Genomic DNA, 27843 nt, shown 5'->3' with positions numbered 1-27843 from the left:
GAGGGGCTCCGGTGTTGAGGGTCAAGGTGGAGGATGTGATGTTCCCCATCCGCACTGCCTGGGATCTGCCCGTCAGGAAGCTCATGATCCAGTCACAGAGGGCGCTGTTGAGCCCAAGGTCCCTGAGCTTAATGATGAGCTTGGAGGGCACAATGGTGTTGAATGCTGAACTGTAGTCAATGAACAGCATTCTCACATAAGTGTTCCTCTGGTCCAGGTGGGAGAGGGCAGTGTGGAGGGTGAGGGAGATGGCATCATCCGTGGACCTGTTTGCTCTGTAGGCAAACTGCAGGGGGTCCAGTGAGTCAGGGAGGGTGGAGGTGATAAAAGTTTTGACTAACCGCTCAAAGCACTTCATGATGATGGAGGTGAGTGCAACTGGGCGGTAGTCATTGAGGCAGATGGGTTTTGTCTTTTTGGGGACAGGGACAATGATGGACTCTTTAAAACATGTGGGGACTACAGACTGGAGCAGTGACCTATTGAAAATGTCTGTGAACACATCTGCCAGCTGAACTGCACACACCTTGAGAGCACGGCCAGGGATGCCATCAGGTCCTGGTTATGTTAAGTAAAATGTTTGAAATATTTAAATGTATTACAGCATATCTTTTGTCTGGCTGGCTGCATCTGGAGAGGAAGTGCATAGCTAATGAATTTAATCATTGTATCGTAGGCAAACAAATTAAGAGCCATGAGCTGTTATTTCTAAGCATACAGTTGAGTGGGGTGAACTCTGGACAGCACTAAGTCTGAGGACAGAGTGAGCTTGGATCTGCCGGTCTTATCGCAGATTACACCTCTTTATCTGATTGAAAACACAGCACTAGCGCTCCACACGGGGGTTTTGCCACAAGCATCGCATTGCTTTGTTGGTGAGATCAAAATATTGTTTTCATTAAATTGTGCATGATTCTAATCAGCTATTCATTATGACCAACATCTTTCTGTAGTGGACTATGACTGTTTCAATTCCAATCTTAGCAGCCCTTCGGCAGTGCATAAAGAAAAGTTTTAACATCCTTAACACTATGCAGGGTCACAGTTGAACAAACCCAGATGAGCACAGAATGCTCCGGGCTCTCCAAAGTAAACCGGACACGGCCTCTACTCCTCCCATACCGTGGCAGGTTTCAATTTGATACTTGGGGCCAATAAAGAAGAGAGCCAAGGGTTCTTCTTTTCTTTTGTTTAATGTATAGCTATGCTGCTTTTTAATTGATATGCCATTTTTAAGATATCATCATTGCTTCTATATTTTCTAAAGATACACACTGAATTTTACTGACAATAATTTTACAGTCAAATTTCTGACGCAGAGATTACTGGAAGTCCCCTCTAACCCTTTATTTACTGTTTGCTCAACCATTACAGTGTATTACTACTTCTTCAGCATAGAAATCCCAGTTATGTTCTCCACAATTTAGTCAGTCAAGTGTGACTTAAATCAATGTGAACTAGTGCTGAACTTTTATACCAGGGGTGTCCAAACTAAGGCCCGGGGGCCAAATGCGCCCCAGCAATTTCTAAATGTGTAAAAGAATATGGCCCACACGTGAAACTTGTGCTTTGCTTAAATTGTACTTGTTAAATGTATATGTAAATATATATTACAGTAGTATTCAGGTGTTAAATAAACCCACTTTTTCAATAGTCAGTCAATTAAAGCCGAAACATTTTCTAACAAATCTTAGTAAATAAAGAAAACGTATTTACATAACAAGCTTGAAATATACCCTTCATACTTCTCCTTATTATGAGCAATCTGAGGCTTCTGTTTTAAGAAATGAGCTGCAAACACTTAAAAAGGTTTGGAAACCCCTGTTTTAGACCATATTTCACATTCAAAGCTGTACTTTCCTGTCTGATGTTCTCATGTAATCGTTTTTTCTGCAACATAATGTGGACTTTACCGGTGGCTCTGGGAAAGCTGACCACAGTCTCAGATCTCTTCTACAAGAGCCCAGGCACAGCTTACAACTAAGATGCCTGCTAATACTCAATATGTCCATTACTTTATCCTGATAGCTCTGTCTACCTCCCCCACTGACACATTTATGCAGATACGCACAAAAACAAAACGTGTTTCTTGGAAAGCTCATCACAATCTCCGATCTATTCTACAAGAACCCAGGCACAGCTGATCTGCCAGCTTACAACTAGGATGCCTGCTAATACTTAATATGTTCATACCTTATCCAGATGACTCTGTCTGGCTCCCCCACAAACAAAGTTACACAAATACACACAACCAAACTATCTTCCAAATCTCCACTATGCCCTGTGTGCAAAAATTAAGTCAATAAACTACAGTAGATCGCATGTGATAATCATACTAAACCCTTCATGGTGTGGATATAGAAAGAACTCTCGTTTTCCAATTTAAACTTAAACCAGTTTGATGCTGCATATTTTATACTGGTAGAATAGTAGCGGGATCTGTCTTGAAATCCCTTTGAATTCTGTGAAATATTGGAAGTCTGAGGTTTAATCTGGGGCTCTCTGGTTACTGTTTTGATAGGGCTTGTAGTTGGCCAGCCAGTTGTGGACTATAGGCCAGAGGTGGTCGTTTTACTGTCATCAAGGTTGTATTCCAACTGGAAAAATAGTTTTTATGAAGTAAGCTGACAGAGGTATAGAATGTTATTTGCCAGATGCAAATATGCCTTTTGTAGTTACGTGTAGGAATAGTGAGAAACAACAAATCCCAGATCAGTTTTAATCATTCTTCATTTCTTGTTATGGCTCACTCACAGTTTTGACTTGGTAAAACAACTGCAGACATTTGGATAAGTAGCTCTCGTCAACCATCACTTTGAAAGCAATACATTTAAAAGTTAGTAAGCGAGACAGATGAAGGGGGAATGTACACAGTTAGCCAGCTCAGGCTGTGACCTCCCATCCCGTGGTAATACTAACAGAAAATCTCAGTCGTAAAACCATCCACAAAATGAAGAGGAAACGAAGGGAAAATAATATGCCCATTCATGAGCATTGGAAGGGAGAGAAATTGTGGGCAGCATGAAGCCAGGATAGGCACCTGCCCACAGACCATAGATTCAACCCCATCGCTGGTTTAGTATTTTCCTAGGGGCCTTGTGGAAACACAACTCGCATATAAAAAAAGATTTCCCTTGTAAAATACCACAACACTTTTATTACAAATAATAAAACGAGTGTGATCAGACTCTGGTTGAGTTAAAATAATGTTTGAATGACTATATTTGGCAGCTTTATTTAAAAAACACGCTACAACTCGGGCAAAGTTTGTTGTTTGTTCGGAAAAACACTTTCCTCCATGCATGTATCTTTCCATGCTTAAGAGAAGACATTAGAACTATCCTCCATTTCCTTGTGCCCTTAACTGTTCGCCACCATTCCCCTTATAGACCACACACTTTTATAGCATCCCTCAAGAACAATCTACGTATGCTTTGAATTTAAATCTACAAAGCAGTGAATTAGCATATTTCTGTAGGTGTGCCTTGTCAGGCTCCAGGAGTTCTTGTTAAAGCTGCCACGGAGGATTGATGATGCATGCCAATACTGCTAACAGGAAGTTGACCTCAGTGTTGTGACTTCACAAACAGGTTCAGCCAATGTGGGTTACTTTACGGCAATAGTTGTTGCAGTGGTGAGGGACATCTGAGTGACTCTCATAGATGGTGGCCCGTCCAATAGATGTCACTGTAGCACACATTGGCCTTCTCTACCAACCAGCCAATCGACAGACCACATCATGAAGGGATCTCATTAAAACTGTCGGAACTGCAGTACCCACCTCCCGCACGCCCTGCAGTGATTGGGGTCACAGGAGTCTAACATTGGTCCCTTGTCCACGGTGGTCTCCCTAACTGAATTTCCTATTCATCTCACACAGCCCTTACCCATAATTATGTAAATCTGTTGACTGAATTTGGCGGCAATACGATACTCCGCAAAGTGTAACAACAAGTAATGCGACGGAAGAATCTGGTTTGAATTAGGGCAGCGTTTGAATCAGACTCAGGCACTGTGAGTACACCACACCTGTATTACATTACCACGGAGACAGAACGGAGGGGAGAGAGTAAAAGGATGTTAAATGAAGTGGACGAACTGCGAGTATGCAATATTAAAAACAGTTTTATTACACGCATGTTTGAAATGGCAACAGAGACAGGAAGTACATTGAATATTACATTTCAGCTTATAAGGAAGTGCTTAAACATATAGTATGAACTATGCAGTCAGGCAGTTCCCATGTATGTGAGTGTTGAGTTTGCTTTGGTTCTTAAACATCTTACAGTGATAAGGCCGCTGCTAAAGTCAATAACTTAGTCAAATACCATAATCTTACAAATACAGGACCACTATCTGCTATCTAATAATCTAGAGGTGTGGATATGTTTATGAAAGTGAAAGGCTTTAGCCCATGCACAACCCAAGACTCTAAAAGGCTATTCATGTAAAGATGCAATGTGCTGGACTCTGATCTACAACACAATGGGTACTTTTTTACAGGACTGTAGCAAACAATCTTTTCAGAGGTCTTAGTAGCATGGCTGACCAGCAGTTTCACCAAATGAGAAGATTTCTGAACTCCTCCAACTTGGTTTAAAAACCATATGACACCTTTTCACCATACTTTTATTTTAGCTCAGCTCTATTTATCTTGCTCACATCCATAAACAAGATAATTGTTAATATTAGATTTGAATTGCTATGATTCTCTAAAGGCCTCTATTAGCCGAAACACTGACCTTAAGATGGTAGAGGCTCATGTAAGCTATGAGGCATTAACCCATCCCTTTAAAAACAGAAATAGTCCATTTCCAATTCTTTCAATAGATGTTAGCTACATTTTAGTCATGATAGTTCCACAAGTTATTCCTATTGCTTGCTGCTTAGCAGAATAATTTATTTTGGTTGCTACAACCTGAAGGTGTTCTTCAACAACCACTTAAAACTAATGCCTGAAAGCCATAGGTACCATAGACCTATATTTTAATGTTGTATTGCTTGCGTTGACATCTTTCCGGAACTGATGGGAGTAGCATTAGTTGAAAAAATAGCACTCATAATTTGTATTGACATAAAATCTGATAATAACATGGACAAACTGGACCAAACTTCTGTTTAATCACTCCAAACACACATGATTCTGGCAAAACAAGTGTTTGTGTGTCCCTGGTGGACTCCACAGACTCAGTTCATATCTTTTTGTCGGAGTATTTATTTTAAATGAATTTATTGTACAATCCCTAGAGCTTAAAAGTTACTATACAGTTACTTGTGTTGGTGGTTTACTATGTCTGAACAATTTATGAAAATAAACTCCACTCAGAAGACATAACGTGATACTTTGTTGATCCTGCTTGACTCTTTCTGTTTGTCCTCGGGAACGTTTGAAGCTGGGCCATACAGTATGGATGAACAATCATTTCTCTTTCCATTAGACCACTGCCATAGTTATTGCGTTGGAGTGTTGACATTTCGGGATGACATTTTCTGCCTAGTCTACATCCAATGTAAGTCAGTGGCAAGGTTTGGAAAAAGAATAATAATTAACTCGAACTTAAGCATGGAAACTGAAGAAATACTTTCAGCAAGACAAGTAAAAACAAGGAGAGATGCTTCTCACTATGAATATGTGGGAAGATATTTCCTGTGGTAAGCAAACGCCAGTGGTGTTTATGAATCCAGATTCCCAGTTTGGCTTAAAGACTGGATGATGATGAGCGTGGCACGTATTCAAGGCCAGAAAACTGCTCTGAGTATAAGAGAAGTACATTTCTGTTGTGAATGAATTATATGACTCTAGCCAGACTCAAACAACTCTTCAGCCTTTCTCTGTATATTTATTGAGACACATGAAAGGCTGCAGTGATTAATCAAGTTGGATTTCATATTCAACGCTGAACCGCATGATTGTTGAGGTTTGAACCTCCATTGCTCCATGTGAGGTTTTATCTGTCGTTGTCAGATACCAAGCTGCAAATGTAAACTCCAAAAACTGCAGGTCAGCAAAAAAACAACAGAGGATCCCTAAAAATATACACCAAATTTAAACACTAAGGACCAATAAGAATTCACATATTATCCTCATATTCTTGTAAAACATATAATTTGTTCACAGGTTTCATCTGCAGCCGCTTTGTCTCGGCCGCTTTGTATGCGTCCTGGTCAACAGTTCACTGTAACTTATTTAGTGGATGAGTGAAGGCTGTATAAAGCAAGTTTCATTATGTGCCCACAATAAGCCATATGGGCGAAATCATCGGAGCACCGCACTGTAGCCAACATAATCAACCATTTCAAATCCACCAGTGAGCTAGAAAGAGCTTCTTAGAGGGGGGGTCCTGTGTAATGTAAATCAGATAACATTCACAAAAACAAAACCAAAGGCAAAACACATATGAAGACGCATGCTGATAATACTGAAAGGTACAATCTTACATTTTTTCCAACTATTGACAACACAAGTAGTTCTGTGTGTATTTGTTAACCTTACATTATCACCCCAAACATTTCTGTTCTGGCTGCATTTCTGTAGATGTTTCAGTACATATGTAAGTTTTCAACCTTCGTGTTAACAACAAATGTTTTTGTTATAGTCTCCTGGCAGATCTGTTATAGCTGCCAGAAGTAAGACATGGACCAAACTGTTGGCTACCTTTTCTCACACTCTTTTGTTCCAAATTTAGCAGACCTATGCAGGGATATAATAACATAATTTCTTAATGATGCTTTACCAATTTAAGCCAATTTTACCAATCATCTCCAATTGGAGTGTTAGTTTGAGATATATTGTTAATATTGCCTAATATTAGCAATACGGCGGTGGACAAGTTAGTTGGCCCCATTAAAAAATGCATTTAGAGATCATGTGACCTGTTTTGGGCTAGTTTGGATGTTTTCACTATGGCTCATGGCTACAAACAGTGGAAAAGGGAAAGTCCAGTTTAAGTAAGATAATAAACAGCAGTCGCCATGGTGTTATACCAAGTTTTCCCTTTCTGGTTCAGCTACAAGGCGAAAGATCAAAAAATGTCCGTTGTTTAACTCCCCATGTTCAAAATGATAGTCAAACATAGCTGCGATATTGCATGTTCTGGGTTAAAATAAATATACTGTATAACACAAAAACTTGTGAGGTCTGGCTATGCAGCTTGGCCACAACAGAAACCGGCAATGGTGTAATTCTTTTGGACGAGTCAAACTGTTTATTGTAACGTCAAAACAATAAATCAGACATAAAATCTCTGTATCTATAAATACAGTGTTCTTATACATCTCTCTAACCATATCAGCCCACCGAGGTGAATGAGTTGTTTATTTCCTCAAAGCTGGATTTAGCCCTTTCGAAAAATTGGGAACAACAGTTGGCAAACACAAATAGATCATGAGTTTTGTGTGGCTGTAAACAAAGATTTGAAGCAATTACAAGAACCGTTCTTTCATGGTAATTGTGGTGTCCCCTGTGGACTAAAGTAGTAGTGTTCTTCTGGAATGAAGACTGCGGTTATCATTGACTGCCATCGCCTCTTGTTGCAAAGACCTGCATCGTGCATTTGTTTTGGAAGCGGGTGAAATAATGATGCAGCAGTATTTTTAATTTTGCAGGATGCATAGCAATAATACATCAGTTAGTGTAGCTGCATACAACTTATGTTAGCTGAGGTACAAGCTAGCTAACAATACAAATTCATTAGTTGATGTAAAACCAGCTCTCTCAATTTAGATTTTAAAAATGCATAGCAGTCTACAGCGATCCGGGACGATGTAGGATCTGCTTTGACACCTTTCAGATCCCACATTTCTCTTGTCATCTGTTGAATGATTGACTAATCTCTACGGTTGTTTTAGAGGCTTTCTATATAAATCCCTTAACACCTTTTTTTCTGTTCTTTGATCAATTTTTGTTTCTCTCTTCGCTAATCACGGCCCACTAAGTAGCCCTAACCAATAACTATTTTTAGAATAGCGTCTGATTTCGCGGAGACTAAGACACTGTGACAGGCATTAAGATGAACTATAGCTTTTGATGATCATACATATTGCATCAGTTTTAAACTGAAACCAGTTAATAAGTCCTTGTAGGTAGTAGCTTTAAGATATTTGGATCGACATGAACATGCATACACAGATGAATGACCACTGTAACGACAATTCATTCATAATGACAGTTGAACTCTGCCTGCTGCCATCAGGACAGTTCAAGCCTACAGTCTGCTGTTAAAACATTTGCAAGCAATTTATTGGTTGGACTTAATAGCTCCTTGAGCTTTATCATAGAAAGAAACATGAACTATGTGTGGGGTATGTGGTTTTCATACTCTAGCCAATCAGCTCCAGGGGATTCTGTGGATGCCCAAAAATTGCTTTCACGAGGCAAGAAACTGTTGGTTATTGACCATTTTATGGCTTGTCTCTCTTGAAATTAAGTATTTAAAACTTTGAGGAATATCTATTATGCATTAACACCCATTCCAGTTCAAATAGAAATGAATGCGATAGTAGCTTAAAGCATTGCTTATTAGAATCTAACCGTTTTCACTATTCCATTGGACTCATTAACATAAACAAGTGTCCAATAATAATAATAATAATAATTGAGCTGTTTTGTTTAAGCTTCAGTCATTCCTAAAGTTATTAATTTTCGCAAACACGTAGGTTGTTTGGCAGTTTCACTGACCAATTTGCATTGGGTTAAAAATAAACAACCCAGCATGCTGATTTATAGTGTTTCCTTGCAGAATCAGTAGAAATGCCGGTATAATCAACAGGAACTGTTCTATTACTGTAACATATTGGTTCACTCTAATGTTAATACAGGATATACAATGCTATCATTCAGCTCCTATAATAATATTTGTGTTACAGCTTGTTTTTTTATTCACCGGTATGTTAGCTGTTCATGAATCAGTCATTTTAACAAGAAGGGACACAGTCCTGACATATTATCAGTGACAGCTTATCTCCCATAGCTCCAGTTCTCTACATATATATGCTATGAGGTCTATGAATGGAGACTAATGTCTGTGACACCCTCCCAGTCTCTGCTCAAGTATCCAGTCCAAGGTTTGACCAGAGGGATGTTGGAGGGAGGAACACCTGGTTAGCCCCTCTATAACAAGCTGTCATAGAACCTAATGAGCTCCCTGATTATCATCCCCAGGGAGTATGTAAAACATACGTACTCTGTAAAACAACCATTTCTATTTTTACCCCTGTGGACAAAAGCCTCCTGATTTATACATCTAAAGCTAAACTAGGTAATTGTCCTTGATGCAGGTCAGACATACACAGGATACTCCAGGGTTTGATTTGGATATTTTAACCTCCTGACACATGAAACACAACACTGTGGATGAAAATATCCTGTGTCTCAGATGTCCTGCACTGCTCATCTCCATGGAGGATGGACGGCCGCTTGTCCATGATACTAACGATATGCACCAGTTGAGAGGTATGCGCTGACAAGGGGCACCTACAGTGACCTCATAGCATGCGAGTAGCGGGGAGGTGTGCTCTTTTTACCTGCACCGCCACATCATCAGCAATCAACCTCAAAGTTCTCTGCAGCCCGCCCACATTTGTGGTCTGATGTGAAGGTGATTAGTACTGACATTCGACGGAAACTGTAATACGTGGCATAAGCCAGGCTGTGTTTGTTTAGCCTCTGTACGGAGCTCATGGCAAACAAGCAGGTTTTGCCGAATGATGGGTGGCATGTACTGTAAACTGACTGCTTCCCTCCGGCTCTAGTCGGTGTGTTTGTGTGTTCATGGCTCAAGAAGATTGGCAAGCTGGGACTGTTTACTCCGCTGCAAAATGTAGGGTGTTTCTCCATCTTTGAGATAGATGATTCTATGGGTCACAGACTATGGATGATTCCCATCATTCTCAGATGTGACGGTCAGTTCTCTGAACCTAACACTAGCAACAGATTTCCTATTCGCACACTTGGAAGTCTCCACAGCAATGCTGGGTTTAGAAGAATAGCTAAACAGGGAAGGGAGTGTCCAGACACAAAGGTGTGAGCCGTGGTGGGGGGACCTGGCTGTATCTGTTTCACTATGTCATCATATGAAAGAACCCCCCCTACCAACTCCTCTCGCCTTACCACCTTCCTCAATGGGCGCTGGGAATTTCTCACCACGATCTGGTTAGCCCCATTACAAAGAACCCCGTGGCCAGCAGCACATTCACGCAAAGGACTACACCAGCATCCATCACAATGATATATGTTAGGGAAACTGGAAATGACAAGCTGTCTCAAGTGGACTGATTCGGAGCAATTTGTATAATCTGGTTCGAAGCTGTTGACATATGAACACTCAGAGGTATTTCTCATTGCTGTGTTTGTATAAAAAATCTCTGAGATACTCACTGTTTTGACTCTTAGATTCACACACTTTTGTTCCTGTTGAGCACGACAGAAATCTATTTATTTTGTGACTGTCCAAGACCAGTTTGGTTTAAAGACCAGAATGTAAGCTTTAGCTTAGCTGGTTGTTTCCACTCTAAAGTCCAAACCTTCATGAAGGTGCCAATAATTGGAAATGACACCCAGCTTAAGCATTACAACATTCTCGGTTCTCTTTTCCCTCAGATGACACAGCCAGGTCAGTAATGTTTGTCTCAAGAGAGCAGAGAAGAAGTGAGGGGGTTTGCATATTTTCGACAGCCAGCGTCCAGGATGTATGCCTTCCTAAGACGAAGGCCATGAGCAACACACACACCATGCACTCTGAGGAGAAACCCAATGCAGCTTCCACCAGGGAGGGCCAGACCAGTTTATGAATATTAATAGAGTCTGGTTGCCGTGGACCGGGTCAGCTGTAGGCCTGCAATATTTAGTCTTCCAAACTGTCTGAATGTGTTTAACACATCTCATTACAAAGATGGTGTGAAGCAGCAGTCACCCACTGCAGCCAAACAGACACTTAGCTCAAGTGTTGTTGGTGCCCACTGGCAGAGGTTTGGCACACGCCCGAGCAAACTTCAAAGCAAGTGGAATTCTCTTTTGTTACCTTGTCGGTGGCATGGATTATGAACAAATCACTGTCTGTAGCCATGTCTGTGCAGTGTTTCAATGTGGATACTCTTCTACAGTACAGTAAGTACACTGCCGTGTGATGCATTTTGAGCACTTGCACTACGTTTGAATTCTAAGTGTAGTGTTGTCTGAAATGTCACACAGCTGCTGGGCCCTCACAAGGTGTGACAATTGTTTCTGTTAGCTAGCACAAATAACTTTTCTTTGTATAGTGCTGTGTGGGCCAGATCAAACACAACTGCAGCTGGGCCACAACTTGGGGTACTTCTCTGGCACTGCATCTTGCCATACTTCACATTGGGACGCTTTAATGCCCTTTAAAAACAAAACTTGTACAGAAGTAGACACATTGAGACATAGCACAAGTCTCTATATGCTGCACACATGGCTAGATCTCTTCTCGTGAGGAAAACAATCAGAGACACACACACATACGAATGCACACTCCCTCTCTCCCACACACGCAGACATACAGCCGTGTAATTTGACATAGGGCTCCTGTCAGACACGCTGTGTGCTTTTTACACACACTTCAGAGCTCAAGGCAAGTAATGGAATTTAAAGATAGCATTTTGTTAATCCTTCTGACTGAGAATCAAAGAAAGCATACAGTATATCCAACAAACGCTGTTTAACTTTCTGAAGCCATAATATTTATTCTTTGCTCATATCTGATTCACGCTTTCTGATTCATACTTTCTAGACCGTATCCTTGAAATTTCCATTAGATCGGGATTTTCTTTTTTATAGCATCTGGCCACAGAACAAGCAAGCCCCCTGCTCAATGTTGCTATGTTCTTTCGGTTTCTAAACTGGTGGTGTTATTGATCTTGGCCTACTGCTTCAAACCCAATTCCGCTCGGCTGGCCCAGTGGACAGCGCAGCGCCGTCATTTGGTCAGACCCTGAGGTTTCATGAGCCATGAATGGATCTCTATGTTGTTCTCAGAGGTTTTATAACCATTCCATCAGCGTCTGGGTTTTGAGGCGACACCTCTTGTCTGACTCCCTTAATCTAAGCTTCTTTGATTAACTCGTCCTCGGATACCATCATTACTGTTGGACCAATTGCGGCCAGAAACATTGATGGAGACATGAAACACTTTGTCATGCACATATCGTATCGTTCATACCATGCAGTCCACAAATTTGACACAAACGAACATGTGGCCTCCTCTTATGCCATTACTATTGCTATAAGTCAAGCATAACCAGTTGTTTTACAGCAGGATTATGGTTATAAATTAAACCAATTACTCAGAATACTACTTACTTACATTACTTAGAAAACAGTTATTGATGTGTTTTGGGGGCTGCTGATACCCTTCAAACAATTGATCTCATCCTAAATGAAAATAACAAGTAAATGTGACCTATGCCCTTTAAGGCTCAAAGATGTATTTCTCTGTTATATCTTTATATTATATCACTCATCCATGTTTAAGAGTCTTGGGTGAGTGATTTCTCAGAGTGATGTGCACTGCATCCCTTCACCAGAAGTGTGTGTAAGAAGTATAGTGGTTCCTGTAGCACTGAAGTGAAAAGCAAACAGATGTCAGCTGGTGCAGCAGTGTGTGTGTCAGCGGGGCCTCAGAGATATGCGCTGGACGTGCGGCATGATGCTCCTCTGCTGTTCAGTAATAGAGGTTAAATAAACTCTCCGGGACAAGAGGTGGCTTGCTTAGACATCGCTCAACTGTTGGAGGAGATTATTCTGGCACCAAGCTACAGTTTCAAGGTGGCCTTGTTGATTTTTGTTCACTGGATTTGATTCTATCATCATGAAATAAAACACTGTAATGGAAGGGAAATTTCAAGGCTTAATTTAGAAGTGGGTCTATTGAAGAGCGAGGGAGAGATCATAGGAGAGTGTAATGGGGTTTCTAATGTGCTCTCTTTGCCCCATTTCATCCAGATGTTTTTACACCCGCATCTCATCCCCTGTCTTTCCACACGCCTTATATATTAGCTCACATGCCTGTTATCAGGGGAGGATGCCCATTGTGTGTCCAGATGAGTAATGGTCTGATGGGGAAAGAAGAAATGTGTCATGGTGAAAGAATGTAGACTTCAGACCTCTCCTGTTGGTGGTATTTCTTTCTTCTCCTAACAACATCCGACCATGGAGAATGTGCACACGTGTTTAAGTGATGCGCAGTGTGCTAGCCGCTCCACATTATATGTGGGGTTGTGGGATGGAAGAATGGAAGATGTCGTGGTTTGTTTGAGGTAAATGATCGCTATGTGTTCCCTTTTCTTGCAGCTGAGATATCAACATGGTTTGACAACCCCCGACCTGCAGCAGACACTACCCAACCTGAAGAACTTTCTGGAGCATGGTCTGCTGGTGCGATGGTAAGGATCAGAAACTTTACACCTAAAATATTTCTCTAGAGGCGACTTCAGCCAAAAACATAATGTTAACAGGGATGTGCTTCAATTCAATCAAACGTTTCTCATACAATCGACCATGTTTTAATAACCTCATATTAATGATATCAATACCCATTACCTTCATCAAAACAAGCTTATTCTAATTGACTACTTTAACAGACAGCGTATAATCACGTACGTCACACAAACCCACATCCTAAATAAATCACATAAACTGATAGACAAAAGTAGCAATGCATAAACAACACAATGAATGGCTACTACTTGAATGTATATTCCATTTTTGCATTATATCTAAAGTATATAAAATGATAAGATAAAATGTACATTCCTGATTCCTTCCTTTCCTAATTGCACAGATTTTCAATACACTTCTTTGGAAATGTAGATGTTAATGGACTGCAATTAAATAGCGCTTTTTGGTGGGAGCAATTTGGGTAAGGTATCTAGCCTAAGGACACATTACATTACATGACCTTGCATTTAATTTGGCTGAGGATTTTATCCAAAGCCCTTACAATAAGTGCAAAAACAGCAGAGATTCAGACTCTGAACAACAAGGAAAGTGCAGATATATTCAGTTCAAGCAAGACATACCATTGTGAGTGCTGAATTAGTAACAAGGCCTAAATTAACTTTTTGAAGTGCTTTTATTTTTTCAAACAATAATTGAATTGCCGTGGTAGAGTCGAAACAGGTGCGTTTTAAGTTACTGCGTTGATGAAGATCGAACCAACGACACTCTGATTGGTGGACGAGTGCTCTACCTCCCGAGTCACAGACACATGCTGACACATTTGAGTTTCAGGCAAGCCGTGGTTGAAATGTATTCCAAGGAGAAAAGAGTCCACATCTTGAAGCCTTTCTGTCATAAATTGAAACATGAAATACTTTCATTAAAGCTCAACATAAAACCCACATTTATCTACCTTGCCTATCACTCAGATACTGTCAGGTTCTTGGAAACATAGGGAATGATTTTTTCTTGGCTTTTATCGTCAGTCCGCATTACTGTACTACGAATAACTCTCGCTCACTTAAGGGACGATTCTGTCCCCAGATGTTCCTGCAGTCAAGGTGTTGGGAGACACACTCCATTTAACGTCACACGAGCTGTTAGAGACTCCTGTATCTTTGAGTAACGAGCAACCCATAATACAACACTCAATGTAGTGTAGTGTTATGCTAGGTGCAATTGTATGGGTTATCCATGACTGCGTGAATTTCCCTCTTTGTTTTTGATTAATTAAAACATTATTGGCGAATGCTTCCACTGCAAAAGATTCATTGTTTTCAGACCTCGGATAAAGCAAAGAAACAACTTCAGAAATTCAAGCAGCTTGTTTTGTTTAGTTGCTTGTGAAAGTCCATCTTTGTCTTGATGATTCAGTGTTTGCAATGTGGGTCAGTTGAGTCTAACTCCTGGGTTAACGTGTTTCTAAACAGGCTCCTCGGTGCAGGTCTGAAGTGGTGCAAAGCTAGGAAAAAATAGAGCCAAGCCAGACTAAGGTTTGTGAAAGACTGTAAGGATTAAACAAAAGAGGACTGGAGTAGGGTCATGTGTTCCGGATGTGTCCCATTTCCAGCTTTTCTCAAGTCTTGGTCATCTAATAGTGAAAAGGACCGCCGGAGTGGCCTAATTGCCATAGTCTTGCACTGACTGTAAAGTTGGTGGAGGATTGGTGATAACCTTGTGTTTGGTTAGGATGGTAGGTTTTATTCAGGCTGGAGTAGGGCAGATTTGTCTCTGTGAAGGATGCATGAAACAAGGGACAAACTGTCATCCTAGGAGAAAACTTGTTACTTTCTGCACAGACAATATTTTGGTGTTAGAAAATGAAGCTTGTTTTCGTAGTTAGTTTTTTGCATTATTTAAACACTTTTACAATTGTTTTCAAATACAAACCTATAAATAGTACAACCAGATAATTGTTGCAGTGCTTATATTTATCCCAGCTGTATATGTAAATACTGTGTATGTGTGTGTGTATATATACCTGGATATGTATACATTTCTAGCAGTATTACATCTTCTAAGGAAGAAATATTGTTCTGACAACAACATTTTACTGTGACCTATCACAGTATGGTCAGGAATCATATGTATATATGTACAGTATTAGGCAAGAGTAATAGTGTAGCACCTCTGCACATCAGAAGTACCTCTGCATTTAAAAGAAGTGTTTAATGAGATTTGCAGCCACTCTGTCCGGGTGAAGTGGAATGCTTAATTCTCTGCTTCTCTCCTTCAGCAGCTTATGGCCTGTGAGTAACCTTTCACTAAAACTCGAGTCGCTCTCCGTCAGACTTCAGCTCCACTGCCCTATAAAAGAGAAAGCTGTCTTTGATCTCCTCTCCTCTCCCAGGGTCAGCAAAGGGGAAAATGTGTATTACACACATTAATTGAATAATCTTTTGTTTTGAAAGGAAAGAAGCCATCAAAAGCCTGAGCTCTAAAATCAGCCCACCCCCGCCCCCCTCCTTAATGGAAAGTGGAAGGGCCCAAAGATAGATGAGATGAAAGCAAGGGCTCGCTAAGCCTTGAGCTATGTGTGTGTATATGTGTACACATGCATGAAAGTTTGAAAGATGAGGAGGTGGAAGTGTAACATTTCTACAGTGGCTTGCAGAAGCAACAAAACAAAACTGACTCAGAAGTCTGCAGAAGAGAATCAAAAACTGACTTTATCATCAGCGCGAGCAACACTGAGCTGAAACAACACTGAGATCATCATTCACCCTAACAAACTGTTCATACACACATACAGTTTCAAGCTCTGCTACAAAGATTTAGCAAAGAAATATTTCACAGTTGATACCACTCTTTTCTGTAGGTAGATAAGAAGCAGCCAGCAGCGATTATCTTAGCTCACCAGAAGGACTTGGCTTGGGAACCGGAAGGTCACCGGTTCAAGTTCCCAAAAGACCAAGTGCTACCGTGGTGTCCCTGAGCAAGGCAGCGTTCCCTACACTGCTCCCCGGGCACTGCACATATGGCAGCCCACTGCTCCTAACACTAGGATGGGTCAAATGCAGAATGTACATTTCCCCTCTGTGGGACCAGTAAGGGCTCCTTCTTCTTCTTCTGACTCTATCAGTGACATTGGCCGAACAGGCTCTTCAGAGGCTCACTAACGAACACATTTTAGTTCATGTCTGTATTAGACAAATTGAAACATAACGTGTTGAAATGTGAAATTTAGCTTTCCCCCCCTATTTAAATAAGACAGACCTTCATTGATCCTCACAGGGAAATGCAATGGCTTATGAACTATTTATTTGTATTTTTTATTTGTACTACTTTGCAACTTCATGCAAATCCTAAACAAAAGAAATTTCAGCACATTATTTATATTTCTTTCTTGCATTTGTTTATTCATTTACTTATACAAAGAGTTATCATCGTGCCCCTATATTGAAAAGATTTACAGAAAAGAGCATTATAGGATAATAATGTCAAGATTTATAACAAGAGGATACAAACAGTGGTTAGACATATTGCAGCTTCCGCCTAATGTCCTGTGAAGCCTGCAGGGAGGATGAGGAGGTGACGGTTTCACAATACCTGTCACAAGGAGAGTATGCATAGATTCTTCTTCACAAACTGTTGCGTTTTTTTTCCTTTCCATATTCATTCCAGTCTTTGTTTGGCTCTTGTAAAAGACTACATTCAGATACAATTTCCAGCTCATGAAATATGGATGTATAAAAATATGTGAGGCAGCTGCAGATAATTATCCTATAGACTGTGAGAGAGAGAGACTAATCTGCTTCCTCTATCCCTCTTTGCCACCTCTTTCTTCCTTCCACGCATCCAAACAAGGATGATGTGATGAAGGATATGACCAAGGGCACCGTTTCCAGAACACATTTGGAAACGGTTCCACCCTCCATATAGAACTAATTCAGTATGCATCCAGTCCACAGGGAGAGCCTTTCCTAAAGCACCAAGCCCCAAACTATGGGAGCAGAGCGGGTTCATCTCAGACATGTTACACCGACCGGATGAAAAACCTCTAAGTGCACACAGTGGGCTTTATGATGCCCTTCTGGTGAGTTGCTGATATTATCTTTATACAGTCCTGTCTCACAGACACATCATAACATGTCATAGTATATAGAGTCCAGATCTGGTGAAAAATGGGCAGTTTAGGGGTATTTTTAATCTTTCGGAAGGATAAGAAACAGCAGAAAAATGGTGAATCTATTACCCAGAGGCAGACAGAGACCGTACCAGAAACCAATTCTCTGTAAACTCCAGTCTGCCAACATCAAAGCAAACACATTCAACATGCTGCCATTTGCTGCTTCACATCCGCTGAGGGCCTGGCAGAGGTTCACAGGTCCCTGTAATCCCGCTCCGGTGCCTGGAAGCAGGGCTATGTTCACGGGGGGAGGCAAGGTGTGGCAGAGCTCCAGACCAGGGAGATTCACCACTGCAGCTGGAGGATGTGAGTCTCCCTGAAGAGCCGATAGTGAGTGTAAAGTTAGGAAGAGCACGGTAGTCCCCCTGTGATACATGACCTACACAAACAGCTGCAGTCTCATCAGTGGAAGATAAAAAGGATATAATCTGAAATTTATATACCTAAAATAAGCATTTGCATGGTACATTAAGCCTGACAGGTGCCCTATGGATTTACTTTATTTATAATAGCAGTTGACCATTTCGAGGAATAAATCAAGGATGTTTTCTTTTTCTCTGTTCATGTGATATTCTGTAAATGTGCGGTACTTTTCCAAACACCACTTCCTCCTTACCCCTTGGGAATAATAATGCAATTTCCATTCCGTTTTCTACTTCTACAAACCATTTTTCAAGCATGATCGCCATGATCGCTTTTTAATTTGGAATTCAGATTTTATTCCCTTAACATACACAGAGCACAGTTTGTTTTTACCCTTGAAACACGTGTTTATAATACTGCTAATCACTAGCTTTGTTTAAAAGAATTGCATCAACTCAATCACCCAGAATAATTTGAAGTTGATAGTTAGCGTAAGCTTACTGAACCGGAAATCAACATTTGTTTTACTTTTGTTCATTAAACAAAGAAGATATCATGTTTGAATAAGTGAGCTGAAGATGTTGTAGCCTTACATTTAGTGCACATTGTTCATTGTTAATCAACAGGGACAATGCACAATAACACATATTGCTGTAAAAGTGCCATAATTGGACAAAATGGATTTGAATGGATATCAATTTAAAAGTGATGTTATTTGTATGATCTATTCATTTAATTTGACATTACTCTTCATTTCAGCGACAGCATGCCCTTTATATTTGATGCAATAGCTCAGATATTGCACCGTCTAGCAGGGGGGGGGGTTATTCTGTCAGCTTGTTGATGGTGTTGCACATGCTGCGCTGTAGTAATTCCCTGTCTTCAAAGGCCAGACAGTCAATAAGTCCTGCCCTGCTAGAGCAAAAAGAAAACGTAGCTTCCAGCGCACTGTGTATCAGATTCTTAGTAATGTTTGCTCTTTTAGTTTCACAGGGATTTCCCTAAACCACATCAAACGGCCAAATCTTATCTGCCATTGTTGTTCTTGGCCCTAAATCCTGGATTGCTAGCAGGATTTGGATTGAACAGGGGCATGTTGTGAAGCCGGTCTGGGGATTGGACAGTGGAAAGGTCGGGTTTATGAAATTCCTGAGTCTGCCTGAAATATGCCAGGTTGACATCAGCAGTGGAAAGGATTAAAATTTACAAAGGAGTTATTTCTGGCTTGGCATGTCCCGTTTTCTGATTGAGACCTCAGTAACAGTGTGCAGTGAAAGTGCTGTCAGGATGATGCAACAGACTGGGGTCCAGTTACCCTTTTATGACTTACTGAAGGTGATAGCTACAGTACCAGTGCAGGGCAGCTATCAGCTAACAGCTGTGTATCATATAATTGGGATGTGCAACAGGCCTTTTCCCCATCAGTATGGTATATTAAGGAGCGGTCACATTCAGTCTATTCGCTTGTCATAACCCTTACCCAAGAGTCAGAAAGCTGTACAGAAAGTTTGAAATATGAGCCCTCTACTGTAAATGATCATGCGTATTGCAGTGTGCATACAGGGAACAATTTCCTCTTATGGATTCACTTTCTTGATTTTTATTGATTCAGTTAGGAGGGAGTTATTAGTGTTCGAACGTAACAATTTCCAAGCTCAAACTATTGCACGATAGAGTTTAAAACATTCCGGTAAATATACTTATGTAATGAGTAATGCTAAAGATGTGCACAATAACAACTTCTAGTGTGCTGTCCAACCCAACCGACAGCAATTGTATGTGTCATGATTCTGGGATGCCTGGAGACAACAGAACCAAATGCTAATATTGCTAATATGCTTACAACAATGACGCTTAAATGCTAAGCAATTATCTTACCTAAGGTTTGCATTCGAATATGTACTGCTGAGCCTGATGGGAATATTTTTGGAAGAAATAAGTCCAAAGTATGCAACCTTTTGAGCCGTTGTCATGCTTACGTCACAGTGTTGACTGGAGGCAAATCAATGGAAAGACTGTAGGCAAACAGGTGCAATGTCAGGGTTATAGGCTAAAGTTGCAACAAATGTTGCTGTGCGGTTGGGGTCCACAATTGGAGTAGTAATGTCCCAGACGTAAGATTGAACCCATAACAGCCTTTAAAATGCTTGTGTGGAGCGCACACTTCATCTCATACACTGAAAAACTGAAATGTTGACTTTAATGAAGTGTCTAGGTCGACAAATTTCAAATAGGTATATTAGGTTAGTTGAAATTAATAATGTTCTTTATTTAAAGGTAATATTATTGCTTTCAACTAACCTAATACAGTTATGTGACATCTGAAAGTATTGTCTGTTGTAGGCATGGATATGCGTTTGTGTCCATCTATTCAGAAGGTGTCTGTGAAGTTTCTTTTTTAGCCTCCTCTAGATTTACAATTGTAATAGTTAAGTTAACAACAAAACGAAACACTTCAACCTGAGAGGCTCTTATTAATATTACGTCTTTAACAGTGTTGAGACATTTTACTAAAATAACAAAAGTTCACCTTGTGCTGGCATCCAAGGACATCTCCAAAGTCTTGAGTACTCTTCCTCTTGGAATTATGACTATACAAAATATTCTTCTAATCTATCTTGTAGAAATTTAACTTTGACGTGCTGATGGAGCTAAAGAAAAGTCAGGGAACCCCGAAAGAAATAGAACTCATCCTATGGGAACCATATATTATATGTCAAAAATCTGATATAAACTAAAAATAACTATCCATTAGTGTAGATATTCTGTCACTCTTCATCAAGTAATGGATACAGTTATAATTGCATTCCCCCTTCTAAAAATGGAGTTTAAGGACAACTTCCAAGAATGATTTATGCAAAGAGAAGGACATTTCAGATGGGGACATAGCAAATGTTTAATGTTAATTTGAAAAATGTCACGCAGTTAACCAAGAATGTCAACAGGAGACAGTTAGCTCATGCAATGCTAGTATTTGACCTGTATGAGTTCCAGCTTTTCCAAACAATTTTAGGAAATGTGTTTCTGTGTTCCCAGGAACTTAAATCAGCACACATGCTCACAGTGGCCATACATGTGTAGCCTAAAATCCCACAATAAAAACACGTCATTGATATAATAGTACAAATGTTTCAAGAAGAATTGTTATGGCTGTTCAGAGGTTTACTTGACTGAAGTATTCACAGACACGCCCAGTCTCCTCTGTTACTCATACACTGCTGCACAAGTTACACACATAATAGAACAAATGTAGACCAACTTAGAAACATAGGTAAACAGAATGACATGGTCCAAATATGAAATTCCTCATTATACAAAAGACTTAGTGGCATTAAATCAAATGGTCATCACGTCGTCATTAATAAATGTGCTTAAAGGCCCGGCTGGCCAGCTATCCGATGGATTACATTGGAGAGCCAGCTGGAGGAAGGAATGGAAGTAAATGGCTGTTACTAATTAAAATCAAAGCCATCTAATCAGCCAATGCCGTAAGGACATCAGTCAACCAAACTCAAGGACTTGGTAGTAACTTATTAGCTTCTTATACATGATGAATGGCAACTTGAACCACTCTCTCAGTACCACAGTGTTCTCTGGTTTCCAATCCTGTATTGAGTTTCAAAGAGTCTGAATCACATTTTCCACTTACCAAAATGATAATTGGCTTCTCCTGACATCTGTCTTTCTTTCTTTCTGCCAAATCAGTTTTACATTTCTTTTAGTGGCTTCCAAAGATCCCATGGGGGTTTCATTAGGAAAGTCACTGATACGTGTTTGAGATGGCAAGTAATTCCTCCATTCATTTTTTAATATTATTTTTTTTACCCCTGAACATTTTGTGTAAAAGAGCACATTGTTTCCATTTTGCCTAAAAATTCTTTGCTGCAGAATTAAGCACATGCTTGTTGTATTAAACGATGTGTTTTGATGGACATCACTGCCAAGCAAAGCACAGTCCATCTCCTGTTCTGCTCACTACATAGCAACACCATCACACCAGCAGGTCATTTCCCTGAGCCTTCATTTTCTTAACTTTGACTTTTGACCACAAAAAGATCTGTATGCCTTCAAGTATCTTAAATGTTATCCATCCAGTATTTACAGTTTGGAACCATCAGCGGTTAAACACTGTACTTTCAGAGCGTGCATGGTTGGTGTTTACTGTATCACTTCGAAGTTTCTCTTAAAACTAGCCAGACTCCTTCACTCTTCTCAGTGTACTGCCTGTGAACCCTGTCAGGACCACAGAGGCAGGGGGCCAGCCTTGGACAAGGTCAGGCCCTTTTTAACAAGCTGTCATGTCTTTGGTGGTTGAAGTGTCCGTCAGACGACGAATGAGTAAACAATACATCCATACATTGAGTGCCATTGTTAGAATGATTTGCTTTGTGGGTGTAAACGACAGGAAAAGATTTACAAGGACATCTATTATGATTGCAAGTCCAACTGAAAAGGCAGAGCTATGTCCTTCAACTCGTTAAGCAACACATGTGAAACTTTTGAGAGCACCGGGAGGCCCCGCTTCACCTTTGACCCCAACAGCTTCGGCTCCTGGCATAGCGGAATAGTTAAGCGGAGCGCTAAATAGTCCTGTAATTTTGGCACTGGCTATCGGAAGAGGCGATATGGCCCCCATTTAAGTAAATTTATGGCTTCAGTACTGGGGCCAGGCGTGGTGTCCCCAGATACAGAGTCTGTTATCTGTTATCGAAGAGAATGTCTGACATATTTGGGTGGACGCCTGCTGCGCACTTCCAGTCAGCACAGAGTTGAGTGCAGTCCCACAGGATGCGCAAATGTTTTCTGAATGTTGTAAGTTGGAATGATTTACAAAGAACTGCAGCTGTCTTTCTCCTTGAACAGGGAAAAAAGAGTTGGGTGCTTGGAGATCAGGTCCAAAGGGAGCCTGGGAGACGTCCTAGGCTTTAAGTTTGGATATAGAGATTGCTACTTAGTCTTACCTCAGTCTTTGATTGTCATTGCTTTTATTTACGTCCTTGATTATTTATGTCTTTCTCTTTGCTCCTCACAGTGACAGACACCACGTCTCTAGCTCCATCCCAGTACCAGCCAAGTCTCAGCTGGGTGTGTCTGCTGCCTCAGAGATCGGCTTCCCCTGCCACACCAGCTCCCCCGACAGAGGCCTGAGGAAGAGGGCGAGTTCAGAGGCAGACAAGCCAACTCCTCCACCTAGCTACAACACAGCCATGGGGGAAAAGCAGACCCTGGTTGGCCTGGCAGCGCCGTCACCCTCACCCCAACACCTGTCCTCCTCCCTTGATGCCGGCATGGCCTCTCTCAACCTGGCCAAGACCACAGAGCCCACCGAGGACGGAGAGGAGAAGGAAGAGAAGGAGGAGAGCAGGGAGGCAGAAGTGGAGGTTGGGAGATGTAGAAGCACAGATGAAGAGATTGAAGTAAATAAACGAGAAGAAACTGAGGTACAACCGACCAGTAGCCCTGTTGCGCCTCACTCTTTTACAGTGCAGGACACAGGTGAGGAAACCAGTCAGCACACAGGCGCAATGAACGGTTCTGTGGTACCAGGGCAGGCACCTGAGGGTCTGGCTCCAGAGCTGCGCTGCTCTGTGGAGCAAGCTGAGGAGATCATGGGCACAGAGGCCACCGGTTTAGGTTTAGGGATGGGGATAGGGGTAGCAGACGAAGCCCGGATGGAAGACTACCGCTCCATCCCTGTGGACCACGCAGTCGCGGTGGAATGTGACGAACAGGTGCTGGGGGAGCTGGGGGAGCTGGACGCTGCCGGCTTCGAGGAGTTCTCCAGGCGCATCTATGCACTAAACGAGAACATGTCCAGCTTCCGCAGGCCACGCAAGAACTCTGATAAGTGAGGCCAGCACCTGAAGAGAGAGGAAGGCATGAAAACACATGCAGGGACATCAGGACAAGGGCGGGGTCCACTCCCTCATCACAGCATCAACAATGATACGAGCTATTCTGGAATAACGACCAATTTGCACTTATTGTAATGTTTCCATGGTAATCTTTTAAATGGAATGCAGTTAAAGTGTAAGTATTGGGACAGTTAGCTTTGCTTTTATTTTTGATGCCAGCAGTATATATTTTTTAACAATAGATGGAACAATGCATCATCATACAGACATTTTTACTCACAACATAATTTGGATCATGACATAAAGAATGGCTCTTATGAATTAGTGTTATTGTTCACTCAACATTGACTTTATTTCAATGTAATACGCCAACAGATTCCACATAACTGTATTAGGCTAGTTGGAAGCCATATTACTGAGTTTAAATAAAAAATATTAGGTTCATCTTAATATTATTGCGTTCAACTAACCTAATACAGTTATGTGGAATCTGTTGAGATAATACATTTAATTAAAGTCAACGTTTCAGTCTTTTCGGTTTAGTCAGTTGATCCAGGGGACCTTAATGTAGAACAACTACGATTTGTATCAATCGCACTTCAAGTCCTTTATGCAGTACCTTTTTTTATTCTTTACTGCAACATTCATAGTGCGGGAATAGTTTCAACTTGAAATATAATTCAAATGAATCGTCCTCTCTGAGCCGACTGTCCCAGCACTGACACCTTTAACTGTACAAGCCCATGTTAGGACGCTTCCCGAGCCTTCATTCAGGATGCATGCACGGTGTGTGTGTGCAGGAGGAAGGACGCAGTGTGTATATGTGTGCGTCGCAGCTTCACATTAGCATGCAACAGCTACACAGTTACAGTGAGGTTTCAATGAATTCCACCAATGACCTTTGTACATGGCAGGGTGCTGCCACCACAAAAGGAGGTGAGAGTCAGATATTCTGCATTCCCACGACAGCTCAGCCCCCCCCTCATTCTCCTCGTGGAGTCCAGTTTCTCCTTCAGGTCTTTAGGTGAGGGTCGGGTGTCCGGTTGGAGTTCAGAGCACATGGCAGGGATACGGTGCAATTGTTTTTCTGTCCATCTCCATGTCCTGCTTTTTTCTCTTTTTATTTTTCTGTTTTAATGTACCCCATTATTATTACCATCCATGTTAATGTCACGTCCACTGACTCATATTCAGTGGACCAAAGAGTTTCATTCTGTGTGTTTGTTCTGTTGGAATGTCTCACTCAGGCTCTATTGTAAGTGTTAATAGCAAATGTCTCTTTTCCATTGTCTGTGATTTTGTCCTGTGTCCATGTTCTGAATGCTTTCTTGCACTGGTATTCAATTATTGCATTATTTAAGTCTCAATGATTGTGTGTGCTTTGTTTCAAAGGAAATCCATATTTAGTTTTAATTTCCCCCACTCTCGTGGGATGTCGCTCATTAATATTGTTAGACTGATATTACCAGTGTCTGAGTCCAGAGGCAGGGACGGAGATGGACACTTCAGCGCGGCTGTGTTTCAGATCCAGTGCGGCTCTGGCTCACTGTTGAGGTATTGTATTTAAAACTACAGATAAAACACGATCATTTCCATAAAATGCTATACAGTGACCATGTACAGATACTTTTGTATGGAGGTTTTTTGTTATTAAAGACTTACAGTTCAATGGCATGGATGTATGTAGCCCTCTTGAGAGTGCTCTGCATATATTTCTATTTCTATTGGTGTGCTCAAGTTTAACTGTAAGGGTTTTACAGCAATAAAATAAAAAATGTAGCAAACATGCTAACAGCATGCTATCTTGCTCACATTGACAACTTGCATTACGGAGTTATAATGTTTACCATGTTTCACCATCTTAGAGCGTCAGCATGCCAACAAATACTTCTAGGACTAAACAAAAATAGTTATCACGATTCATTCTCATGAGGATATGTGCACTTAACGTTCCTTTGTGCAACAAAGGTAATGGCAATCCAACCAGGAGTCGTGGAGACGCCTCATGGTTTCCGTCTGTATCAAAGTAATTGATCGCCTGAAAGCTTTCCAAAGAGCTATTCCACTAGCTTGAAAATAAATAAGAAGTCTGCTGCGTGTGGAACCTAATAACATTGCTAATAAATGACCACAGCAGGCCGGGGAGGAGAAGGACTCCTGGCTAGCAGAAGTGTGACTTGACTTTCATGCTATATTTGATCAGTTAATGATGGGAGAAATGAAGTGCATGATATTTTTGTAAAACATTTTCACAGGTTAGAGTGGGGTAAAGTAATCTTTCACAACAAAGCCAGCTCACCAAACGCCATGTTAGGGCTAATCATCATTTTTGAATAATATATTAATCTGTTCGTTTTCTTAATGAATTCTTTTTTTGGTTCATAAATTGAGAGGGATATCTTCTAAAATGTACTCAAGCACATCAAATAACTTGACATATAAGACCATGAGAAGCAGAAAAATACATTAGATTAAGAGGGTTACATTTTTTTTTAAAGTTATTTTTTGGGGGCTTTTTGCCTTTATTCGGATAGGACAGTGGAGAGTGACAGGAAAGTGGGAGAGAGGGTCAGGGTGGGATCCGGAAAGGACCAAGGGTCGGGAGTCGAACCCGGGTCACCGGCGTACGGTGCAGGTGCCCCAGCCAGTTGCACGACGGCCAGCGCCAAGGGTTACATTTTTAGACCGGAATATTCAAGTTATGGACCAACTCTTTAAAGTAGAGACACTACATACTGATATACACCTGAACATCAGCAGGAGAGGACTCTTTAAAGTAGAGACACTACATACTGATATACACCTGAACATCAGCAGGAGAGGACTCTTTAAAGTAGAGACACTACATACTGATCCGATATACACCTGAACATCAGCAGGAGAGGACTCTTTAAAGTAGAGACACTACATACTGATATACACCTGAACATCAGCAGGAGAGGACTCTTTAAAGTAGAGACACTACATACTGATATACACCTGAACATCAGCAGGAGAGGACTCTTTAAAGTAGAGATGCTATACACATGAACATCAGCAGGAGAGGACTCTTTAAAGTAGAGATGCTACAGACTGATATACACCTGAACATCAGCAGGAGAGGACTCTTTAAAGTAGAGATGCTATACACCTGCACATCAGCAGGAGAGGACTCTTTAAAGTAGAGACACTACATACTGATATACACCTGAACATCAGCAGGAGAGGACTCTTTAAAGTAGAGACACTACATACTGATATACACCTGAACATCAGCAGGAGAGGACTCTTTAAAGTAGAGACACTACATACTGATATATACCTGAACATCAGCAGGAAAGGACTCTTTAAAGTAGAGACTACATACCGATATACACCTGAACATCAGCAGGAGAGGACTCTTTAAAGTAGAGACACTACATACCGATATACACCTGAACATCAGCAGGAAGGACTCTTTAAAGTAGAGACACTACATACCGATATACACCTGAACATCAGCAGGAAAGGACTCTTTAAAGTAGAGACACTACATACTGATATACACCTGAACATCAGCAGGAGAGGACTCTTTAAAGTAGAGACACTACATACTGATATACACCTGAACATCAGCAGGAGAGGACTCTTTAAAGTAGAGACACTACATACTGATATACACCTGAACATCAGCAGGAGAGGACTCTTTAAAGTAGAGACACTACATACTGATATACACCTGAACATCAGCAGGAGAGGACTCTTTAAAGTAGAGACTCTACATACGATATACACCTGAACATCAGCAGGAGAGGACTCTTTAAAGTAGAGACACTACATACCGATATACACCTGAACATCAGCAGGAGAGGACTCTTTAAAGTAGAGACACTACATACCGATATACACCTGAACATCAGCAGGAGAGGACTCTTTAAAGTAGAGACTCTACATACCGATATACACCTGAACATCAGCAGGAAAGGACTCTTTAAAGTAGAGACACTACATACTGATATACACCTGAACATCAGCAGGAGAGGACTCTTTAAAGTAGAGACTCTACATACCGATATACACCTGAA

General features: G+C 41.0%; 1 protein-coding gene across 1 annotated transcript in view; it reads left to right on the top strand.

Moving 5' to 3' along the window:
• uvrag (UV radiation resistance associated gene) overlaps positions 1–25626 on the top strand; it is a 95181-nt gene extending 69555 nt beyond the window's left edge. The window contains exons 14-15 of the mRNA XM_063895821.1: positions 13307–13398; positions 22978–25626. Of these exons, the coding sequence (XP_063751891.1) occupies positions 13307–13398; positions 22978–23797 (912 nt within the window). The 3' untranslated portion in view covers positions 23798–25626. The remainder of the gene's footprint in view (positions 1–13306; positions 13399–22977) is intronic.
• The last annotated feature ends 2217 nt before the right edge of the window (positions 25627–27843 follow it).

The sequence above is a fragment of the Eleginops maclovinus genome, chromosome 11 (genome assembly GCF_036324505.1).
Source record: "Eleginops maclovinus isolate JMC-PN-2008 ecotype Puerto Natales chromosome 11, JC_Emac_rtc_rv5, whole genome shotgun sequence".
In the NCBI taxonomy this organism is placed as follows: domain Eukaryota; kingdom Metazoa; phylum Chordata; class Actinopteri; order Perciformes; family Eleginopidae; genus Eleginops; species Eleginops maclovinus.
This window is presented reverse-complemented; position numbering and strand designations above follow the sequence as displayed.